Below are 21,559 nucleotides of genomic sequence, written 5' to 3'. Positions count from 1 at the left end.
AGAACCCCGTCTGGCTGGTGTAAGTACCATTTAACACTTTCTCCTTTCGTCAGGATGAGGAAAGCTGCTCCATAAAAGAGATGAGATGCACCAGGGAGGGGCTGATGCATCACAAATGGACATTAAATTATACCGTCATTGTCAATCTTAATACTCTTGAGCTGCTGCACTTGCAAGAACCTAAACCATGGCTCTGGCAAAGAAAGAAGGAAAACATTTCCTTGTATAATATTTATTACACAGAGATTCCAAGGGGCAAAGCACCACACGTAGGTTAATAAATAGGTTGCAGACATAAAGTTTGGTGCATCTGTTTGATGAGTTGATGTTCTTGGTGCAACTCCCACATGAGAAGGTGCTTACAATGTTTTCCAGTGTTCCATGTCCGTGGATTGAAGGAGAAGTCATTGGTTTGAAGTACCAATTTTTAGGGAAGGTTTTCTTAATAGCAAAGCTACTGAAGCACTGGAAATGATTCCTGGAAGAGGTTTCGGAACCTCAGTGAGGCATCTGAGGTTAGGAAGAGGTGAATGAAGCTGATCCTGCCTTAGGCAAGGTTGGATTGTCTTGAGGTCTCCAGTCTTAAATAATGTTGGGTATTACCTAGACCTCATTTCAGCTGCTGAATTTGACTCACCTCTTCCACCCCACTCCACAAATCAGATGTGGTTATAAATAATAGCCAGATTAGTAAAGAGTGTAAGAGTGCAAGAGCAATTAACAGATTTCAGACTATTGGGTTGTGACTTATGTAGATGGTTTTCAAGTGTCTGTGACCTTCAGCACAACACAGTCCTCAGTGGTTGTGCAGCATGAACAGCAAATGAGTTCATGCATTTATCTGGCAGCACAATATAACTGTGAAGGGTGGAGGAGCAAATTCCCAGGGATCTCACAGGGCTTTCCAAAAGTCTTCTGGTGCATGCTGTGAGCTGCCTCACAGACACGCTCCCTCATCTTGCCCCTGGCTGTTCATGGAAGATGCTAAAGACAGTCAAAGTACAATGGGAGATGCAAGAATTCAATTCTGACCACCCAGATGGGCCAGGGGGTGCATGGTAAAGGTCCTGTGCCCAGAAACCACATTCAGCAAGTCCACAGGAAAAGAATTAACACACAGCTGTAACCTGGAATGAAAAATCAGAGAGAGACGGAAAACTTGATATAACACAACATGAATTACTGCTGATATAATACGACTTGAATTACTTCTGATATAACAGGAATTACTTCCGATAGAACACAACTTGAATTACTTCTCCATCACAGGCAGTGCGTGTGGCCTTCCCAAACACCTGAGCTGGGAGCCATTTGAAGTCAGTGGGAGGTTTCCATTTACTGCAACAGATCTTATATCAGACCAGTTATCTATAAAGCATTTAGCTATGAGCATCTTTCAGTCCTCAAAGTCTACTGAACTGCCTGCCTGATCAAATCCATACAAGGGCTGAAGTTACTTTCTAGTATGACGAGGTCAAGGCATAGCTGAGAGCAAGGGGTGCTTAGAGAAGGGATTTTACTGAAATTATGTGTAAAAGTATAAATTAAAAAATATAAAAGTAAAACTCCCTCCTATTGCCAGGGAAACTTGATGATTTTTCATACTTTGTTGGTCTGAAGTTTCTGTTGGCTCAGAAAGTATTGACAGAGGCTTAAAGACATTGCACTGGAACAGGCAGCACAGTTGTCACTGGGCTTGTCTTCTGTTTGGTTAAAGAGATTAGAACTCAGGCAGTGGTGGTGAAGAGACACGCAAGATACCTCTCAGTGTTTTATGTCTGCTTCATTATATATACCCACCCCAATATAGAAGATTAAATCCTTGGACACAGAAGATAAAGTATATTTTAATTGCATTTGACATACAGTGCGGTTTCTGCATACTCACAGCTGTAAGAGAAAGAAAATAAGAGAAGATATAAACAGTTTCTTCCAGTCAACCTACACGTGCTGACAGAAGAAACAAGAACCTGTGTGTCCTCTTGTTTTCACAGCATGGGAAAGATGGGGGGAGACAACGAGAGCAGCTGCAAATAACTATGTGTGTTTCAAATTCAGAACGAATCATCCTCTTGCTGTAATTCCTGACAAATCATTTTCTTGTCCAACAATGTTGAGTTTGATCCCGTAGGACTGCTGGGATAATCATCCTGACGCTGCAGATAACAGGATTGTGACCATAAATCTCAAGATTCAAGTGCATTCACCATGGTTGAGTGGCATTTTAAGAGAATAAGTATATTTTTCCCCTGAAAAGATGGCAGCACGAAGGGCACATGCAGAAAGTGAAGCCTCGGAATTACAGAACAAAGCATCATCTTTGTTTCCAATTCACCATGTGCTCCTTATCATTTCACCCACATTCTGCCCGCTAATCAAGGGAAGAAGGCTTGGCTGGTGCAACCGGTTTGGGATAGATCTATTTGTGGCTGTTGCTATTGCAGCAACAGCAAAAATGCCTTTATTATAGAAGAATCCAGGCTCTGTCCCAGAATATAAGTGACTTATTCTGAGAACAATTATTTTTATCTGCAGAGTGAAAGAACCTTTACTCCAGACAAGTCTTGTGTGGAGCTGTTCCAGTTCATGTACATGTAAATGATGGAGGGAAGCACGCCCGCTCTCGTTGTCTGGCCCTGGTGGGTACAGTTCTGCTTTTCCCCATGGAAGAGGAGAAATCAGGTATTTCAGCAATATTAGTATTACAGAACTAGGAAGCTGTTGTTTCCTTTAGACACAGTGGATTTTGCCTTTTGGAGCTGGTTTGATTTCTGCAAGTAAAATGAGAAGAAATACAGAACAGCACCAAGTTATTTATCAGTATGAAACACTCGGTTGATGAGATGCACCAGTCCACAGCCAGACCCTGGTTAATGGCACATCTAAAAGAAGCTACCTTACTTATGAGTCTTATATGTAAATGCACCTAAATCCTTGGCAATACCTACAATTTGAGCCAATGTGACAGTTAACCACAGTCCTCCATATCCATGGCTATTGGAAAAATGATCACCTTCCAAAACGTGAGGAATTTGACATTAATAAAGGCATGCTGCTCCCTGCTAGGCAATTCACTGACCTAGCAAACTGATATCACTTGTAAACGAGCAGTGACACGGGGCGAGCCTGTTAACTGAGATACTGCTGTGCAAAGGAGAAGGGTGGAAGTCTGGGTTTGCTTTCTTCCCCAAGGACCTCTCCAGCAACCAGCATCTTCTGAAGTAGTTGCCATGTATTTGGAACTAAATGATCTTAAGGTTCTTTCTAATCCTAACTGTTCTATTCTATTGTGTGTAATTCTTTTAGTAGGAATGCCTGGTAGCTCTTGCGGTTTCTGTCCCTTCTGCACTCCCCATTCTCACACCCCTGCCATGCTCAGGCCACACAAGATACCCACTTCAAAAGAACACAAAGAGCAACGGAGCTAAAAACCAGAAGAGGTGGAAGTAAATGACTCCATAAAAAAATAGAGCAAGGCTATATGATGGACTGCAATCTTAGCCAAGGGGGTCTAACAAGGGGTCCCTGTTTTCCCTGCACCACAGGCAGCCTGGTAAAGCAAATAGACCTCTACAAACAAACCTAATAGCAGCCTTCCAGTATCTGAAGGGGGCCTATATGGATGCTGGGGAGGGACTCTTCGTCAGGGACTGTAGTGACAGGACAAAGGGTAACGGGTTCAAACTTAAACAGGGGAAGTTTAGATTGGATATAAGGAGGAAATTCTTTCCTGCGAGGGTGGCGAGGCACTGGAATGGGTTGCCCAGGGAGGCTGTGAGTGCTCCATCCCTGGCAGTGTTCAAGGCCAGGTTGGATGAAGCCTTGTGTTGGATGGTTTAGTGTGAGGTGTCCCTGCCCATGGCAGGGGGTTGGAACTAGATGATCTTGAGGTCCTTTCCAACCCTAACTATTCTATGATTCTATGATTCTACATGGGATTGCCAAGCTTGACTGGAAGAAGTTGGTTAAGTCAATGAGTAAACAGGTTTGTGCAGGTTGCAATGAGAGTGACTTGGAGTACAGTGGAAGCTGCTTACCTTCCTTTGCAATTGCAAAGCTCGCGCAACAGGACCTTGCTGTGTGGTTTATATATTCCATGTGCATGGGAGTGAGTGCTCAGGGATTTGGGAAGGGAGGGAAAAGAGTCCAAACAAAACATTTAAAAGCAGTTCCTTTGATGGTGCAGCTGTGAGAAGGCACCCAGCTGAGACTGTTTGCTCTGATATTTTGGAAGCTGCCTGGTTTTACTGTCCTTTATTAAGTATGCTTCAAAAGCAGCACAGAAACTGCATCTCCATGGCCAGCCTCTCCTCAAGTCATCTCCCCTGACCTCTGTTTTACAGTCATACACATAGAATCATAGAACAGTTAGGGTTGGAAAGGACCTTAACAACATCCAGTTCCAACCCCCCTGCCATGGACATACCAATTGATGCTTCATTTCCCCCCTTTCTTGTGACCCCATCTGCTTCCCACCTTCTCTCCCAAACAAAACATACAAGAGGTGTTTCCTCAAACAGGAAGACTGAGCCCTGTCTGCTTTGTGAGAAAACTGCACAGCAGCCCCTGCACGAGAAAGAGGAGTCAGGGCAATCTGCTTCCTGGTTCATTCCCAATCCCTTTACGTGCTTGTACACTCCTTTACATTGCACCACTGGTCTCCAGTGCACATTGCATCCCGGTCTCCACAGCGTGGGGAGAGCACAGAGCAGAGATGTCCCAGGTAAGGGCAATCCAACAGCATCAAGAATCATGGTGATAACCACAGCCAGATAATGCAGCCACATGCCCAAGCAGTGTTTCCCGTTGTCCAAGGGTGCAGATCACCGTGAACTTCAACATATCTACACCACACTTCTGCACAGAGTAACCCTATGTGCGCTATCAAATAGGATAAAATACCTGCCCTGTCAGACAGGAATGATGACACCAAGTGACTTTACAGGGATGGCTTCAGAAGAAAACACACTGCAAGGCAGTTCTCTAGTGCTTCAGTGTTCACTTCTGCAACCCTGCAAGCCCTAACTCACAACCTGTTCAACCCTTTCCCTCTAATGCTGGTTAACTCAGTAGCTAAGGTGACAAATGTGGACCTGTTACAGCACCGGGCTGCTGTCAGCAGCTGCAGTTTCTCAGATGATCATGGGCAAGGTAAGGGATCAGCTACCTGCAGCGCTACACTGGTTTACTGCAATGGATGTGGAGGGGAGGTTTTGCAGCTCTCTTTTCAGTTTTACCCCCTGTATTTAATAACATACATGAAGGTTTTCCAAGCTCATGGGCAGAAATCACTCTTGCAGAATTAATACAATAGTCGAGCCTTTCCCGATAGGGCTAAACCATTCAGAACCATAGCAAAGAAGCAATGAGAGCACAAAAGTGTCTCCTCAACTGCTGGCACTTCTAACAAGCAGTGGTGGGACAATGCCTGGTGTGATTACAGGGTGAAACTTAAAATGCCCTCTCTCCCAGACCATTCATTTTCCTCTTCCTGGCCTAGCACCCGATCCCTGGCGAAGCTCCCCACTTGATATTGGCATCATGGCCATCGGGTTTGTGACGAGGAACTTGTGCCACACTCAGAGCCGCATCTAAGAGCATCTCGAAAGGGGGAGGCGTGGGGAGGGAAGTGTTACCGAGGAGCTTTGGTGTTTTCTCCAATAGACTTAGTTAATTTTCTCTGAAGCTTCTGTGCTTTCTCTTTCCTCCCCTTTCACCCCACTCCTCTCAATGGTCTGGTGCCCTCGGAGAGTCCAGGAGCAGACACCAGCTGGCCTCAGCAAAGGCCACATCCCCCACTGCCTGCGTTGTTCTCCCCAGCTCGACTATAGGCATCCCTTAATTGCATGCATGTCTTTCAGGCTATTCTCCATGCATGAGCTGTCACAGCAAAACCTTGCTGGAAACACTGGAATTTCACATTTTCCATGGAGATTTTCCATAGCAAATGGGCAGTTTTACATTTTTCCATGAAATTCCTAATGACTACCAAAAAAATATAATACAAGCGCAGTGTTTGGAAGCACTTGCTCAGCTTGCCTTCAGGCCCCATTCGGGTGCTAAATGCATGTGTGTGAATTTACTTAGCATATCATTTCAGGGATAGGATTGGGATATTTTTTTGTTGTTGTTGGAGATGACAGGAGAGAAGCATGCATTCATCCATCCATTCATGATCCCAACTTGTGGCACCGCACACTGGGGAAGGGATCTTTCGCATCATTTTTAAGACACAGAGAGAGTGCAAAGCCCTGTCAAGTGACAATATCCATCCAAGCTGTCATTGCCAATCACTTGAATGGACTGCAGCAGAGAGTATTTTCCACAATGAGATACCGATGGGGGTGACCATTAGGTCAGGAATCTTATTTTCTCAGCTCACCAACCCCTGCAAATAAATTCTCACCAAAAGGAGAGAAAAGCCTCATTGATTTGACAAGCGATCAGACACCGCAGTTGTCATTCTCCCAGCAGTTGCTAGCATGGGGTTTTTTTGCCTGGTGTGCGAGATATGAATTTCCCAACTTAACCTATCAAGCTCTTAAAGGCATCCTCCCTTTTCCATCTGCATCCTTCTGAAAAATAGAGCTCACAGCAACAGGACCCTGAAAGCCAAGCACCGTTCTCAGCTTTAATATATTGATTGACAGCAAAGTTCACGCGGGGCGTCTATGTTGTTGTTCATAGTCAGAAGCACTTATTCAACCTGCAAGAATGTGGTATTTTGCCCCATCAATACCCATTTTAATTTGTAAAACATATCTTTATCAAGTTTATCACTTTTTCTTTATGAATGCATCACAACCAAACCAAGAGAGGCTGTGAAAGCAAGAAAAACTGCATCTTTGATGCAAGAAGTCACATTTTCAGGTCTCTGTGTTCTTAGATGCATACACCGAGTTTTCATAACCTTCTAAAATAATGGAATAAAATAGAATTCTTGTGCTGGATTCCAGCAAAGGGCCTAAATTCTACTTTTGGTTCTAGTGAAAACGGGTTGGTGGTGAAAGACAAAGTGTATTTACTCCATGCTACCCAAATCCACTTAATCTCTAAGAATTACAGCTTGAAAATTCATGTTCCATTTACTTAGGAGTTGTTTTTGGAGGGAATATCTTAGCATCATCCAAAATAATTTATTGATTAAAAATACAGAATTCAGGATAGTTTTACATTTGGGAATGTTTTCTGAGCACAAGGAGAGCCTGGTCCCCACACAAAGAAGTTATGAGCCTAAATGGATGGGAGCCCTTGGTCTAACTGCCCTTAGCATGGGGATGAATCTGAGTTTCCCAGAGCAACATCTTCACTTCCTGCATTAAAACAAAAGATTTGGTACATAGAAATTGTTCCCATCACAAGAACCTTGTCGCTGCCCAGTTCTGGACACTCACTGCCTGCTGGAATAGAGCAGCTTCAGCCAGCCCAGATAATGATTTGCAAAAGCTTCAATTCCATCCATCCAGCCTTTATTTAGTTCCCAGTAATAAAACTGCATTAAGTCTCACCTTATCTATGGAATGATTATTATTCAGAGAAATACCGTAATACTGGAAGCACTTATGTCAACATTTGAGTAGCCCTTTTAAAATATTATATATATGAAAGTATTTTCATCCCAATAATTAATATTTTTCTATTTACTATTGGGACATGAAAGTGACCAAGTCAAGATGCTGCTTTACACATATTCTAAAGAATGGTCAGAATGCCATTGAAAACAGATTAAGAATGAGGGAAAGCCTCACCTCTGTGCTTTACCCCTCATGCTATACTTGGTCTAGCCTAAAGATTCCTCCTGCCAATTTAGTTTGTCAATAGGAATGAGGGGAAGGAGTTTTATGGTCAAATGTTAAGAAAATTGCAATGGATTATTCTGGTAAATCGACAGTTTTCTTGACTTCGTGTCAAATGCTTTCAAGCATCTTCAGACCCTTCTTTGGTAGTGAGTACTGTGTATTTCCTTATTAGTCTTATCTTTGGAGTACATTGTGTTCCAAACATTATAGCAGCAAACTGAGGCATGAGTCTGCTTTGAGATAAGCCTGGCTGCCTTAAACTTTGTTCACTTTGGATAAGTGCTCGAGTGCAGGGGACCATTAGAATGTCATTTTATTCCTTATACATCTATTCATTTTATATTTGCCATGTCCTTGGTTATGATGTTCAGCTACTCAGGCTGGAAGCAGCCTCTAGATCAGACCAATTCTCAATTCCTTATTCTAGCATTTTTCCCTCTGTGCACCATATGCCATAACCTTACCAACACACTCTTTCCAGTTGCTGCTAATTCCCTGCTTTGATTTCACATCCAACACTCCAACTACAGTGTGTAACTTCAATCCAGCCAGCAATGCTCTTAAAGCACTGATGATTTAGTAGCTGTAAGAGACAAACACATTCTAACTACTATCAAAGAACATGAGTCCAATGACCAGGAATATTCTGAAACTAGCTAGATATGGATAAAATCCCGAAATTAATTTTCCCTGGGAAATTTCAAAGTTTCAGGAAAAACCCATGAAATTAATTTTCTCTATTCTCTGCAAAAGTAAAATGAAAGTGTCTGCATCAAGCAATTTAAATGAGTATTTTCAGATACTGCCACTGTATAGCACTAAGGATTTTAAATGCGAGCAGGATAGTACTGTCTGTCAGGAAGACTTTCCCCCCCCTTACAAAGTCCATTTTTCCTCTATCTGCTGTGAAGTCACTATTATCTTCCATTCCCTGTAATAATGGGCTTAAGATCAAGTGAAACTGGAAATGGAAAGAACAGTGAAAGATGACAGACTTGAAGGGGGTTTATTGGAACTATGGGTTGCTCCTGAGGTCAGAATCAGTAAGTATAATTAGATTCCTAGCCTTTACAACAAATGTAAGGCAACTCGGAGATGTCTTTTGTGTGCATGTAATTAAACATGCACTTTTACTGCCCTCTGCAGTGCTGCAGTTACTTTGATTCCAGCACATGAAAGCTGATGGGAAGAGCAGGCGCAGATCTTCATCTCTTATATTGCACTCGTATTTCTGAAAACAAAGCATTTTTCACAAGGAATGGAATAGCCCCTTTCTAAAGGGACACAAAAGGGAACGTTTGCTTTGGTAATAGTTAGAGCCATTCCAGCACCTCCCAGGAGCTTTCTCAACAGAAACTCAGACAGAATCCCAGCATAACCCATGAAGCTCCAGCTTTCCACTTAAAACCAAGTTATTCTCAAGTGTGTGAATCAGCACTTTGAGGAGAAATAAGTTTGTTCTCATGCTTAGACACAATCCAAGAGAGGTAAGTGGTAAGCTCAAAGAATGAGCACTGGTAATCCAGAAATACAGTGAGGCCAGAAGTGACAGATGTTAGATCTTCATTCCTTGCATGGTTTGTGCTTCAGTACTACCCAGATGCCACAAAATTAACTACTACTTGTATAGAACAGATTCTGCTCAGCAGTACTTTCTCTCCTACCCACTTTCAGTGTATACACTACATCCACAGCACACTGTTTTCTTTGAAAATAAGATGGATTTTTGCCACTTCCCTAAGTGACTTCAATCTCTTAACTATTTATATGACGTTTTGCCAAAACGATCCCTATGGGTAAGGAAGTACTCCAAAAGTCATTCTGTAACAGTTAGTAACCAATCTTCTCCTATTTTGAAAACCACATAGAAGAAAACACAGAAGAGTAAGAACTTAAGTTCAAAATCCTTTCAAAAGGGCTCTTTTAGCCATCCGGCATTGATAAAGAAAGGCCTGGTCCCCCAGCAGACTTCCCCAGAGACACATACAGCAGCACACAGAGGCGCATAGAGCTGCTGTAGGTACACTTTGCCACTGTACCAGGGGGCTTTATCTGCATTAAGAACACAACAAAGCCCAAAAAGAACTGAACACACACGAACAAAGTGTTGTTTGAGTGGTGTTTTTGACTTTCAAATGGATGCATGGAGTAAAGATGGTTTCATTCAGTTTGGATTCTTTAAAGAGGCTCAAGTCATACTATCAAATCGTCAAAACATCTGTCCTGCCCCTGATTTCTGAACCAGCTTCCCAGGTATTTAACAAAAAGGCACGTATGTTCCTTTAAGCTTTATGTGACAACAGCCAAGTAACGAAAGAAGAACTAGTTAATACCTAAGTGAAGGACAAGTTGAGGCACCTTAGCTCCTGAACATCCTGCCTGCCATCCCATCAGCACACCTACACCAGCTACCCAGTCAAAACAGATGGAGCTTTAAATTAGCCACGGCTAAGGCTGCTGTGAGTCGGCCAGGCATGGCATGAAGGATGCTGAAAGAGGACAAGACTTGGCATGAAGAGAGTAAGAGAAACATAAAACAGAAGGCACAAATCTATAAAAAGCCATGTTGACAGGGCTCTGCTGCCCACATAACAACCTGCTCACTCTTATTTTTAATGGAATTTAACTTAATAAGTTTAGTGTTTGACAGCGGCACTTGCCAGTTCTCCACGTGAAGCAAATGCCATTGTATACAACTACACACAACTGAACATATGGATGTTGTTTTTCCATAAGAGCAGTAATCTATCATCACACATTAACTTAAATGTTATCCCCCATTTAACCACAAGAGGGCTTTATTCTATTGCAAAAGAAAGTTGTTTCTCCATTCAGTGTTCAGCACATTTGAAAAAGCATCCAAACTCACAAAATGAGTGCTCTTTTTAAATGCAGTCCATAAAAACTAAGTTCTACCAGTAGCTGAAGCAAAGGGGAATCATTTGCAGGATTAAAAACACGGATGCCCAACTGCTTCAGGATAAACCCAAATACCTGAACCTGTTTCATAAACAGCTACTGAACCCTGCTCCAGCTGCATTTCTGGGCTGAAATGTTTTACCAACACATAGATAGCTCCTGGATAAGCTTCCTCGCTGAACAGCACAGACCTCAAGAGCTTAACAGCACCGAGGGTTTGCTCCTAATGAAGCCAGCAGCATTAAGTTACCTGTAAGCTAGCTGGAACACAGTAGAAGGAAAGAAAATGAGGGGTAAATTAGATAAACTAGCATTAAAAGAAGCACAGTAACATAGGAAGTTACACTGTGAAGCCAAAATGACACAACATAGCTCTGAAAGGTGAAAAGGTGGAACAGAGATGGAGCTGAGCGGCCTCCTCTGGACTTGCTGCAACAGGTCCATGTCTTCCTGTGCTGAGGGCCCCAGAGCTTCTTTTGCTGGTCACGCTCATTTTGATGCGGCCCAGGTTAGGGTTGGTTTCTGATATTCAGGTACAGTTTAACACACCACCAACTCCTGTCCCCCCTTAAAAATGTAACCTAATAGTTTCTCTTCTAGCACAGGGACTCCAGTACTGCCTCATTCTAGTTTTCCACATAAAGGATTAAAGTTACTGATGTACTCTGGGATTTTTTTAGGGTGGCATTTTATGGCCTGCGTCACTCAGGAGAGCAGGTTACATATATCTGTTAGTAACTGAGGGCTTAAGTGCATTTAAGTTAACCTGAACAGCCTGAGTGTACCTTTGAGAAGTTCTGCTATTTGTGCAAACTTCAGGTGCAGCCTGAGGTTAAGAAGAGCATGAACAGAAACCAGTTCACTGGTCACCTAATTCACTGCATCACTATTCCACCGTAACACCACAAACTAGACAGCTTGAGTATTCATACTCACTGCAGCAAGTGTATAAGCAGCACAAGCACCTGGTGTCTCCTGACAACCTGCAGCCTGCGACACCTCTAAGTGTCAGGTACTAACCTGCACCTCAAAGTTATGAAGACAGAATCAAGTTGACACAAAATACTCATTCCAGGTATGCAATATGTAGTTTTCTACATAAATCTTGCATTTCTCATTTCATACTGCGTAGAAGCACATCATTTAACATTAATACTTAATTCTAGACCAATGTTGAGCTGCATGAATCATTTGTAGCTTCAGACATGAATGGTTTGGTTCTTGGCTTCATGTTACTCATTACTAATTTTTAAAACATTCAGAAGTAACACATATCCTCAAAACCCACTTGTATTAAAGTAGTTTAGTACTATCAATAACTAACAGTCAAGCAGCACAGACAGAACTTGTGTTCAGCTTTGAGTGGCTGACTCGAATGCACTGTTAAACACTAACAGCAAGCAGTCATGATTTGAAATAGAGTTCCCAGGTAGTTTTGTATACAACTGTCTGTCATGCCTATCATCTGGGTTAAAAACCAAGACATCTGGAAGTTACTGTGCTATTTGGGAACAACCAAGGACACTGGCCAGAAAGTGTGCCATGAAGAAAGCAAGAAAGAAGGCCTACTCCAGGTAGTAAGCAAGACAAGTTATCACTTTGCTGCCTTCTCTGGAAATAGATGCTAGAAGGGCTGTCCCCGCAACACCAGGGGGTGGCTCCAACCTTCTCCCAGTGCCACTGCTTCCTCTTGGAATTTTCCCCATCAGATCAAGGTACCAGATTTTGAATGCTTAACAGATAGCTAATAGTATTGCTTACAGCTACGATACTCACTTGAGTTGACAAGTGTGTGTCTCCACTGAGCCTGACAAGTGTTCTAACACTATAAATTCCATTTTAGAGATAAAACCATGTGACGTGATGTTAAAAGAAGGTCCTGTATAGTGAATGGGACTGAAGTGCTCGCACACACATCCTAGCCTCATATCAGTCCCAGATACAAGACTTTCAGCATTTTCCTGCATTTTGTTATCCACAGAACATCACTAGTAGGAAATGAAGACTCGTGAGTAAATTTAGTTCCCTTTATTTTCCAGCAACATCCCATACAAAAAAGTGATAGAAACATTCACTGCTTCCAGTAGAAAATCTGTACAGTGTGATCATTTACAACAGGTTTACATTTAAAATCCGAAAATTAAGAGAATCAAGCACTTCCCCCAGGCCCTGTTGCCTTGCCTGTATTAATAAATGACTCCTGACTATTTACACATTTCAAATTCAGGCTACTGCTTCTTAAAGCATTATTGCCCAGGCTTGAGCACCTTGACCTCCAGTTTCTTGAGAGTATTTAATTTTCAATTGGTTTTGAAGCATTCTTGCAAATAAGGGATCTTTTCTGTTGTTGTTAAAGGCAAGGCAGTTAATATTCCAGCACATAACTGCAGGAGATGAGTTCAGAGGTACTAATCTGCAGTATGGTTCAAGTACCGCTTGTATTACTTCAAGTCAGACCGTTGTAGAAGAGCTAGACAGAAAAGCAAGGCAGCATACAGATGCTCAAAAATACCTCCCTACTTTGTTCTTGATCAGGGAATGGGCACAACTGGGGGAATCAGTAAGATCTTACTGACCTATTTAGAATTACTTGAGGGAAGCACTGCCTTTGGCTAGTTTTCTACTGGCAGGTTTGATAAAAAAGAAATCTGATATACATAAATAGGACATTAAAAAAGCCAAACAGACAACTGTATTTTTACATAAGCTTGGCCCAGAGAATATACCAACCACCTACAACTTCAGAGAACAATCTTCAACTTTGCTTAAGCTTTCTTATTATCAACAGCTTCTGAACCAAGCAAACCTCTCAAATGTCAAAGAAACTTCCTCTAACGCACTTTTTGCATGGGACTGTTTAACTCACAGTATCGAAATCTTTAAGTGGTTCACTCAAACACACTTCCAAGTCAAATTCACCTTCGGCTTGATAGTCAACATGTCTAACTTTGGTGGGAGTGCCAGAACAGGTATCCTGGAATACAAAGTCAGTTAATAATAATTAGCAGCTAAATATCAGTTTGGTTATGCAACAATTTGTTTCATTTCTGTAATTTATTTAGACCACCCTATAGCAAACACTGACAAACACTTTAAAGGCCATACAAAACCCCAAGGCTAGTCTTAAGATTAAAGAGATTTAAACGAAGGCTTCTGCCCATTCAACCACATTCTAAGATTCCTTGCATGTTTTAAGGATCTATATATGCACACATTAAAACATTATACAGATTCAAAGAAACAAGACCAATAAGAAGAACATTACTAGACCTTTACTGAAGGTTACTGCTCAGCTGTACTAAATGCTTTGTTATAAAAGGAACCTACTTCAAAAAGCCTGAAAGTGCCAAGAAAATGACATCCTACTTGAACATCAGACATTGCAACCTAAAGTAGTATTTCCACTGTACGTTACATTCATAACTGACATGCTTTGAACAGATAAATGTTGCTTTTGCAGTCTATAAAAAATGAGAGATTTGTCATATGAGGTGGTCACTTTAGTTCTAACCCTCTGAACTCAGACTACAGACACAGTGGCTACAGCTAGGAAAATGTCTGAATCATGTTACAGAACCCCAGACTGGTTTGGGTTGGAAGGGACCTTAAAACTCATCCAGTTCCACTCCCCTGCCATGGCAGGGACACCTTCCACTAGAGCAGGTTGCTCCAAGCCCTGTCCAACCTGGCCTTGAACACTGCCAGGGATGGGGCAGCTGCAGCTTCTCTGGGCACCCTGTGCCAGCGCCTCAGCATCCTCACAAGAAAGAATTTCTTCCTTATATCTAATCTAAATCTACCCTCTTTCAGTTTAGAGCCATTCTTCCTTGTCCTGTCACTACATGCCCTCATCAAAAGTCCCTCTTCAACTTTCCTATAGGGCCCCTTAGGTACCAGAAGGCTTCTTTAGGGTCTGATCTCTCAGCTTTATAAACAGTCCCTAAACACAGCACATTATGGAATTTCTCATGTATTCAGGCTACTCCAAGACAGAATTCTAAGTACCAGACTAAATATTTATGCAAATGGCAGCTATGCTTACATCATTATCTTGACAGCTGGTTTGAGATTCAGAATTGCTTCCAACAGATTCTGTCTCCATCTCACCAAGGTCAACAGGACGACTGTAAAATAATTAAAAAGAATACAGCTTAAAACAGATTCATTTTTTTCAGTAGGAAGTTACGCTTTGTAGGTGCAGTTCTAAAAAGGATGGAATCATGGCCAAACAAGAGCAGAGACCCCTACAGAGATTACAGGGACAGTGGTGGCAAACTGCAAAGGCCAAACAGAGTAACAGGTCAACTCAATGCAGCCCAAGTGACTAAGGACTAAATTCAAGTCTTGAGATCAGCACCAGTGTTATGGAAAAACAGTAGTTTATTACCATAAAAATGTTGCCTGAGGAATTAGTTACATCTGTGTCCCCTTCATTCTGTCCCAAAGTTGTTTTTTTGATGTTACCTCATCAGCTTTATTGCTTTCTACAGAGAAAACTAACTAGGTGTATTATTGTACATCTTCTAGACTAGAACGCTGTAGAAGCTTGGACTGTGAACACTTTGTGACCATGCTTTTAGTTTAGCGGTACCTTAAGATGATTTTACAAGTACTTCTTTCCTCCTTTCCATTCAAGAAACAAGAATTTACACCACTGCTCTTGAACTAGCAAGTGAGAAGGCTTGGAGGCAGGTTCTCATACACTGCACTGGTCCAAGCTCAATATTCATGAGATCTGTCAGTTCGTAAGAGCTCTCCAGCACTGCCTCTACCACAGATTAATCTGCTGACTGCTCTGAAAGAGTCAGCCTGCCCTGATGGTGTGGCATTTCCTTTTATACAGCACTGCAGAATGAGCTCAAATTTCACCCAGCGGGCATACATGAAAAAAGTGAGGGATATATATGAACACCCTTGCAAGGACACTAGGTAAGTCTAGTCCCACCAGGTAGGTCCAGAAGATATTTTGTCTGAAAAGGAACCGAATAGCACTAAATGGGGACAAGTAACTAATGAAAGCTTTCAGCAATCACGGATTTGTCCCAAAAAGGGCTATGCTGGGTGAAATGTGTGTTTCCGTTTTCCTTTTTTTAACATGAGATTTTATATATTAATTTCTATAAGGGTATCTTGAATATTGTGTACATACATGTCTTGCAGATCGCATCCCTCTTCAGTAGGTGGATCCCAGGAATGCAGCGCAACTTTCCATAGCTTAATTTGCTGGTCCCATGACCTACGGCTGTACTTCTTAAACTTATTTGGAGTTCTGGGATGGACTCCTGGTATACGATGGCATCTATTCAGATTAGACATGAGAAATTCATCAGTGTTTTGCACACACCTACATAACACGTAGCTTTAAGCATTAAGGCTGAAGCCTGCTCCACAAACTCAGGACAATGCAGCGAATTCCAACATGATCTATGAGAAAAGATTAGGCATTTTCAGCACTGAAATTGTCAGCTCCATAGAAACTTCTTAGTTTTTCTATCTTGAAGTCAAACAGAAAAGTCATAGGCCTGAAAAACTCATTCTGAAATTAGGAGCAACCATAGTCCATTTTGTCTTTCAGATTATTAATGAGAAAACTGACTGCAAAAAGCAGTTTCATTTCCCCAGGCTGATGAGCACAACGAAAGAACTTTCGCTTCCATTTCTGCAGCACAACAAAGTTTGAGGGGACATTCCTCATGCACTGACCAGTAAAAATATCTGCATCTCATCTGATTATTAGTGCGACTTAATGGTTAGTAGGAAGGTTAATTTGTAGATGCCTTCTATTTTGATGTGTCTCAAGATACCAAATTCAGTACATTAATATGCTTACAAAGAACAGGTATGACTTACAATTGAATGCTTAATTTTCCAGCAACTCCAGCAGCTTACCTAGGCACTTCTTTAATGTATCTATCATATGCAATTGTGTTTTTTCCGTAGTTTATCTGTTTTTGTCTTCTCATCAAAACCACTTCATCTGTTTCAAGTTCTACTGTCACAGTGGACTCCTTTGAATCAGAACTAAAGAAAAAACATTGTTGATTTGGGACTAGTAGAAAACAAACAACACTCAAACCAACCCATGTGTAGAAGATTATACAGAAACATGTTAAAGCTTCTCAAATGAATACTTGAGATGTTACTGAACTATGACGTTAGAGCAGCCTGAAGACAGAATCATAGAATGGTTTGGGTTGGAAAGGACCTGAAGATCATTCAGTTCCAACCCTCCTGCCATGGGCAGGGACACCTCACACCAGACCATGTCGCCCAAGGCTCCGTCCAATCTGGCCTTGACAACTGCCAGGGATGGAGCATTTACCACTGCTTTGGGCACCCTGTGCCAGCGCCTCAGCACCCTCACAGGGAAGAGCTTCTTCCTTAGATCTAACCTGAACTTCCCCTGTTTAAGTTTAAACCCATTATTCCTTGTCCTATCGCTACAGTCCCTGATGAAGAGCCCATTTCAAACCCAGCATTTTAAGAAGCAACATGTTACATGTGAAAGTTCAGGCATATTGTCAGGATTCCCCTCAGCTAAGCTAGAGATTTAACCTACCTTCCTGAGGAGGACTTCCTTTCTCTTGCAAATTCATTTATCAGGAGTTTTCTTCTGTATCTGTAAGAGTTCAAAGCACTATTAAGAACATACATACACAAACAGAACATGTAAAGCTGCACTGTCACAACTCACAGGTGATTTTACTTCTCAGCTAAGCAGCAGTCTTGAAGTCAACCCAGACACTGTAAACATCTTTCTACTGTGGAATGGATGTTTCAGTTTTTCCTAAAATAAGAATTCTGCGGACTTCCTTTTTCTAAGTCTTTTCACTAAAAATTGTTTTACAGCATTGACATAACCCCCCTCCAGTAATTACAGAAAGGACATTCAAAGTAGTCTAATCTAAGAGATTCAGGAAAATATCCCCGCAAGGGAGATATTTAAGTGATACACACCAACCGTACAGATAGCTGCTCTGTAATTCCTGCAGGACTTAAGGCAAAGCTGACCTCAAAGCAGCAGATGAAAAGCTGAGGTTGGTCTGATTTTATTACAATAGACAAATTAAAAATCAAAGTCAACAGAGATTGTACAAGACAACTGTCATTTAATTCCCCTTCCTTTCCTCACTTCATCTTAAGCACCCACGGGTACCTTGCAATTTCTTTATTAACACTGGTCCTCATTTCATCTTCCTCCACTGCAGTTCCCCAATCTGAACACCGAGAAAGGGGTCCAGGGCCTTCTGGTGTTGTAAAACTAGAAAGAGGAGGAAAAAAGGAGAAAGTTTCTACATTAAAATTCTATTTTATTGTATTGTATTTCCCAGCCTAGCATCTCCCTCATTCACAGCCTGATCATTATTTAAAGTATTCATTTACAGCACTCACAATGGCTGTGAAAATCTGGTATTACAGAATCACAGAATCCCAAGGGTTGGAAGGGACCTCAAAAGATCATCTAGTATTGTTCTATTAAAACGTCATCACTTAAAATTAAGCAGTTTTATATGAGACAAAAGTTAGAATACAATTAAATTGTACAATTAATTAAAATTACACGATAGCGCTGGGACTTTCTCCACTTGAAAATACATAACTCTCTATGTAATAGAGAATGCAAAGGCACAAAAGGGGCAATTTTTAGCTAGTAAACTGACGTTTGCTATAACTCTGCAAATTGGTATTTAACAACTTCATTGTAGCCCATTAACACGACAAGCAGATTCAGGCTGTTGCAAGGGAATAAATTTATATCAACGGTTGCCTAAATTCAGATTATTTAATGTGTTTTCCAGTTTCTGTCCTTCTGATGACCATTTCTCCTAAAACACAAACCCAAAACCAGTAGATCTGGAAAGGCTTTGCAGGCTTACCAGGATTCTGTGCAAAGATGTCCCTTGAAGTCACAGAATTAGACCAATCTGTGCTAAAACCAGTTCCAATGCCCTGCTTCCAGCTCAGAAATCAGCTTACACTACTTACAAGTTTCTGTTAAATTCAAACTAAAAGTTCTTTTTAGATGAAACCCAATTACCAACTCAGAAAAAATAAAAGTCCGGAGCAAATCACAGAATGGTTTGGGTTGGAAAGGACCTTAAGATCATCCAGTTCCAACCCCCTGCCATGGGCAGGGACACCTTCCACTAGAGCAGGTTGCTCCAAGCCCTGTCCAACCTGGCCTTGAGCACTGCCAGGGATGGAGCATTTACCACTTCTTTGGGCAACCTGTTCCAGGCCCCTCTGCAAGCATCTGCTCAGCCTCCAAGGATGTTTAGCATTTCCTGATATTGATATGCAACTGCAGAAAACGCAGGCCACATTCAATTATTGCTCTCCCATGGTGATGGGATAACCCAAAAGCGATGGGTCAGTCCCACCACCTCAGCTTTTTCCTCCACACTCTATCACACCTTTCTATACTCGTTTGACTCATCATTAGGGACTGTAGCGACAGGACAAGGGGTAACGGGTTCAAACTTAAACAGGGGAAGTTTAGATTGGATATAAGGAAGAAATTCTTTGCTGTAAGGGTGGTCCCTGCCCAAGGCAGGGGGGTTGGAACTGGACAATTTCAAGGTCCTTTCCAACCCTAACTATTCTATAGTTCTGTACCTGTGCTGTGTATGCACAGAACTAGGGAGCACATGAAAGGATCTACAGCTTTTTCTCTTGACTAAATTTGCTCTGGTGCCAGACATACTGACCTCAGCTGTCTTTCTCAAGACTCTCATCCCCACGTGCCATTTAACACTTGGTGAGAAGCTCTGGTGCTGTGCTGGGACTGCAAAGGGTTCTCAAACCCTGCCAAAGGGGCAGAAAAGCAAGGCTATAAGCACCACCACTCTGTTGTATGACCCAGCCTCCAAACCTGACCCTCTTTCAGTTTTAAAAACCTTGTTTTGACAATGCTGAATTGCCATAAGCAATGAGTAGCTTCAGCACACGAAGAGAACAACTTCAGTCAGAGGTGAATCCAAACTAAACCAGGGAGTACACCTGGTCAGTTCAATACTGGGAGACACTCAAAAGCATTGCTTATTTAGGTTGAATCCAATGAAGTAGCCTGTAAAGTTTCTTCCTTGTATTCCTATTCAAACACTCTTCTTTATTTACGCTGGATATCATCATTTGAGCTATTGGCCAATGTCTTCCCTGCTTATTATCAGCACAGAAAAATTGGTAGTTGTAGTTCAACATCTTATTTTAGATTAGAAATCTAGATGCAATCAACGGGGTGGCAGCCATAGCTCCCATCCACTGATAAAAGGGACTAAGGGGACTGTGGCAGGAATAGCCCAGATGTAGACAGTGATATGAAGTAGGATCCTTTCCCTAAGCTGAAGCTTATCTATGATGGAAAACAAGGAAGCAGGAAGCAGCACTATGAGCGGAGTGAGTGACCTTGGAGGCAGAGCACACCACACCTAGGCTTCAGACACTTTAAACACAACTACCCAACGCAGTCCGTGCCCCATTCGGAAGATGACTTATCTTGAATCTTTAATTTGGCATCTCCTTTGATTTTGCCACAACAGTATGCACAGTCTATATCCACAAACACACATAATGGGCTCCTGCAGTTATTGCTTCACGCTAAATGGCTATAAGCAAGCATGAAATAGGTTAGAAAGCAACAAAGAATGTGATTCAGGACCTAAGAACGAAAAACGTTTAAGTGGCTCCAAGGTAAGAACACTGCACTGGATTCTTTTCCCTCCTCGAACACCAGCTATTTACGGTCGGCAAGCGATTTACAGACAGGCAGGGCCTGCAAACTGAGGGGTCAGCTCGGCAGCCCTCGGTGAACAAAGGGGCGGAGGGTGGCTCCTGTGCCCTACCTGTCGAGCCTGCTGTCAGAACCCCCGCACTTCCTTTCCTCGAAGACGGCCGATTCGGGTTCGTGCTGCTTTCTCCGCTTCCCATCGGCGCCACGTTTCCTTCCCTGGGACCAGCGAGGCGGGGGCTGCGGGCTGGAAGCGGACAAGCCAAGGGGTGAGCACACCAGGTCGCTTTATCACGCTCTCTGAAGCAGCACCGCGGGCAGGCAGCGCGGTTGACCGGCCGTTACTTCCACGAACACCGACACTCACGGAAGGAGCCCCCGCCGTTAACGCCGCCCTCCATTACAGACAAGGGGACCTCACCCCGCTCCCCTCAGGCGGGCCCGCACCTCCCCAAGGGGCGCAACATGGCGGACACCGCGCAACGGCCGCGGGAGGCCACGCAAAGGTGCGCGCGGGCCGCCGCTCCCCTCCACCAGCCGCCGGTACCGCCGGTACCGCCGCTCCTGGGGCACCGGGCCCTACCTGCTCGTGGCGCTGCCGTGCGGGCTCCTCTGGCGGAAGGACATGGCGCGGGGGGGCTGCGGGGAGAGGCGGGCAGCGAGAGGGCCGGTGCGGTACAGGTGCGGTGCGGTACAGGTACGGTACGGTACAGGTATGGTACGGTACAGGTACGGTACGGTACGGTACGGTACGGTACGGTACGGTACGGTACGGTACGGTACGGTACGGTACAGGTACGGTACGGTGGCTTTGCTTTCCTTTCCTTTCCTTCCCGCTCAGCCCCTTCGCATCTCCCGCCGGCGCTGACTGACGCCGCTCGCCCCGCCTCCCTGAGGGGAGCTTGCGCCGGACTCTCCATTAGGACGGGTATGCGGGGGGGGGGAGGGAAGAAGGAGGAAGCGCAGCCGCCAGCCAGACTCCTCTCCTAACCCCTCCGAGCAAAGCGCGCTGCCGGGCATGAAGCGAACACGCTGCCAGCCGCAGCGCTCCCCCGCAGACAGCCCCAAACACACACACCATGCCCCCCCACCCCCGAGATGCAATGGTTTAGCC

The 21,559-nt window shown here is 43.2% G+C and overlaps 1 protein-coding gene across 4 annotated transcripts; it reads right to left on the bottom strand.

The window, feature by feature from the left end:
• Window positions 1-245: 245 nt before the first annotated feature.
• LOC136004478 (histone RNA hairpin-binding protein-like) lies at window positions 246-21,430 on the bottom strand. Of its 4 annotated transcripts, XM_065660993.1 has the most exons (10): window positions 21,175-21,200; window positions 21,029-21,126; window positions 20,561-20,692; window positions 17,875-17,979; window positions 17,278-17,337; window positions 16,608-16,739; window positions 15,868-16,017; window positions 14,761-14,842; window positions 13,585-13,692; window positions 246-1,127 (listed from the first exon to the last, which is right to left on the bottom strand). In XM_065660993.1, the coding sequence occupies exons 2-10, from the start codon at window positions 21,070-21,072 to the stop codon at window positions 1,110-1,112; spliced, it is 831 nt and encodes a 276-aa protein (XP_065517065.1). In that variant the 5' UTR covers window positions 21,073-21,126; window positions 21,175-21,200; the 3' UTR covers window positions 246-1,109. The 4 variants fall into 4 exon arrangements, with proteins under 4 accessions (XP_065517065.1, XP_065517073.1, XP_065517091.1 ...); XM_065661001.1 differs by having other exon boundaries at window positions 21,029-21,270; XM_065661019.1 differs by lacking the exons at window positions 246-1,127; window positions 21,175-21,200 and adding an exon at window positions 21,274-21,430 and having other exon boundaries at window positions 12,732-13,692; window positions 21,029-21,136.
• Window positions 21,431-21,559: the final 129 nt, after the last annotated feature.

The sequence above is a fragment of the Lathamus discolor genome, chromosome 1 (assembly GCF_037157495.1).
Source record: "Lathamus discolor isolate bLatDis1 chromosome 1, bLatDis1.hap1, whole genome shotgun sequence".
Taxonomy (NCBI): Eukaryota; Metazoa; Chordata; class Aves; order Psittaciformes; family Psittacidae; genus Lathamus; species Lathamus discolor.
Note: the sequence above shows the minus strand (reverse complement) of the source record. Positions and strands in the feature narration are given on the sequence as shown.

Excerpts from the sequence above, each read along its gene's own strand:
- LOC136004478 (XM_065661019.1), bottom strand. The coding sequence starts at position 21,365 with ATGGAGAGTCCGGCGCAAGCTCCCCTCAGGGAGGCGGGGCGAGCGGCG. Across the intron at positions 20,693-21,028 it reads CACGGCAGCGCCACGAGCAG|CCCGCAGCCCCCGCCTCGCT; the intron begins GTAGGGCCCGGT and ends GTCCGCTTCCAG. Across the intron at positions 17,338-17,874 it reads GTTAATAAAGAAATTGCAAG|ATACAGAAGAAAACTCCTGA; the intron begins GTACCCGTGGGT and ends GAACTCTTACAG.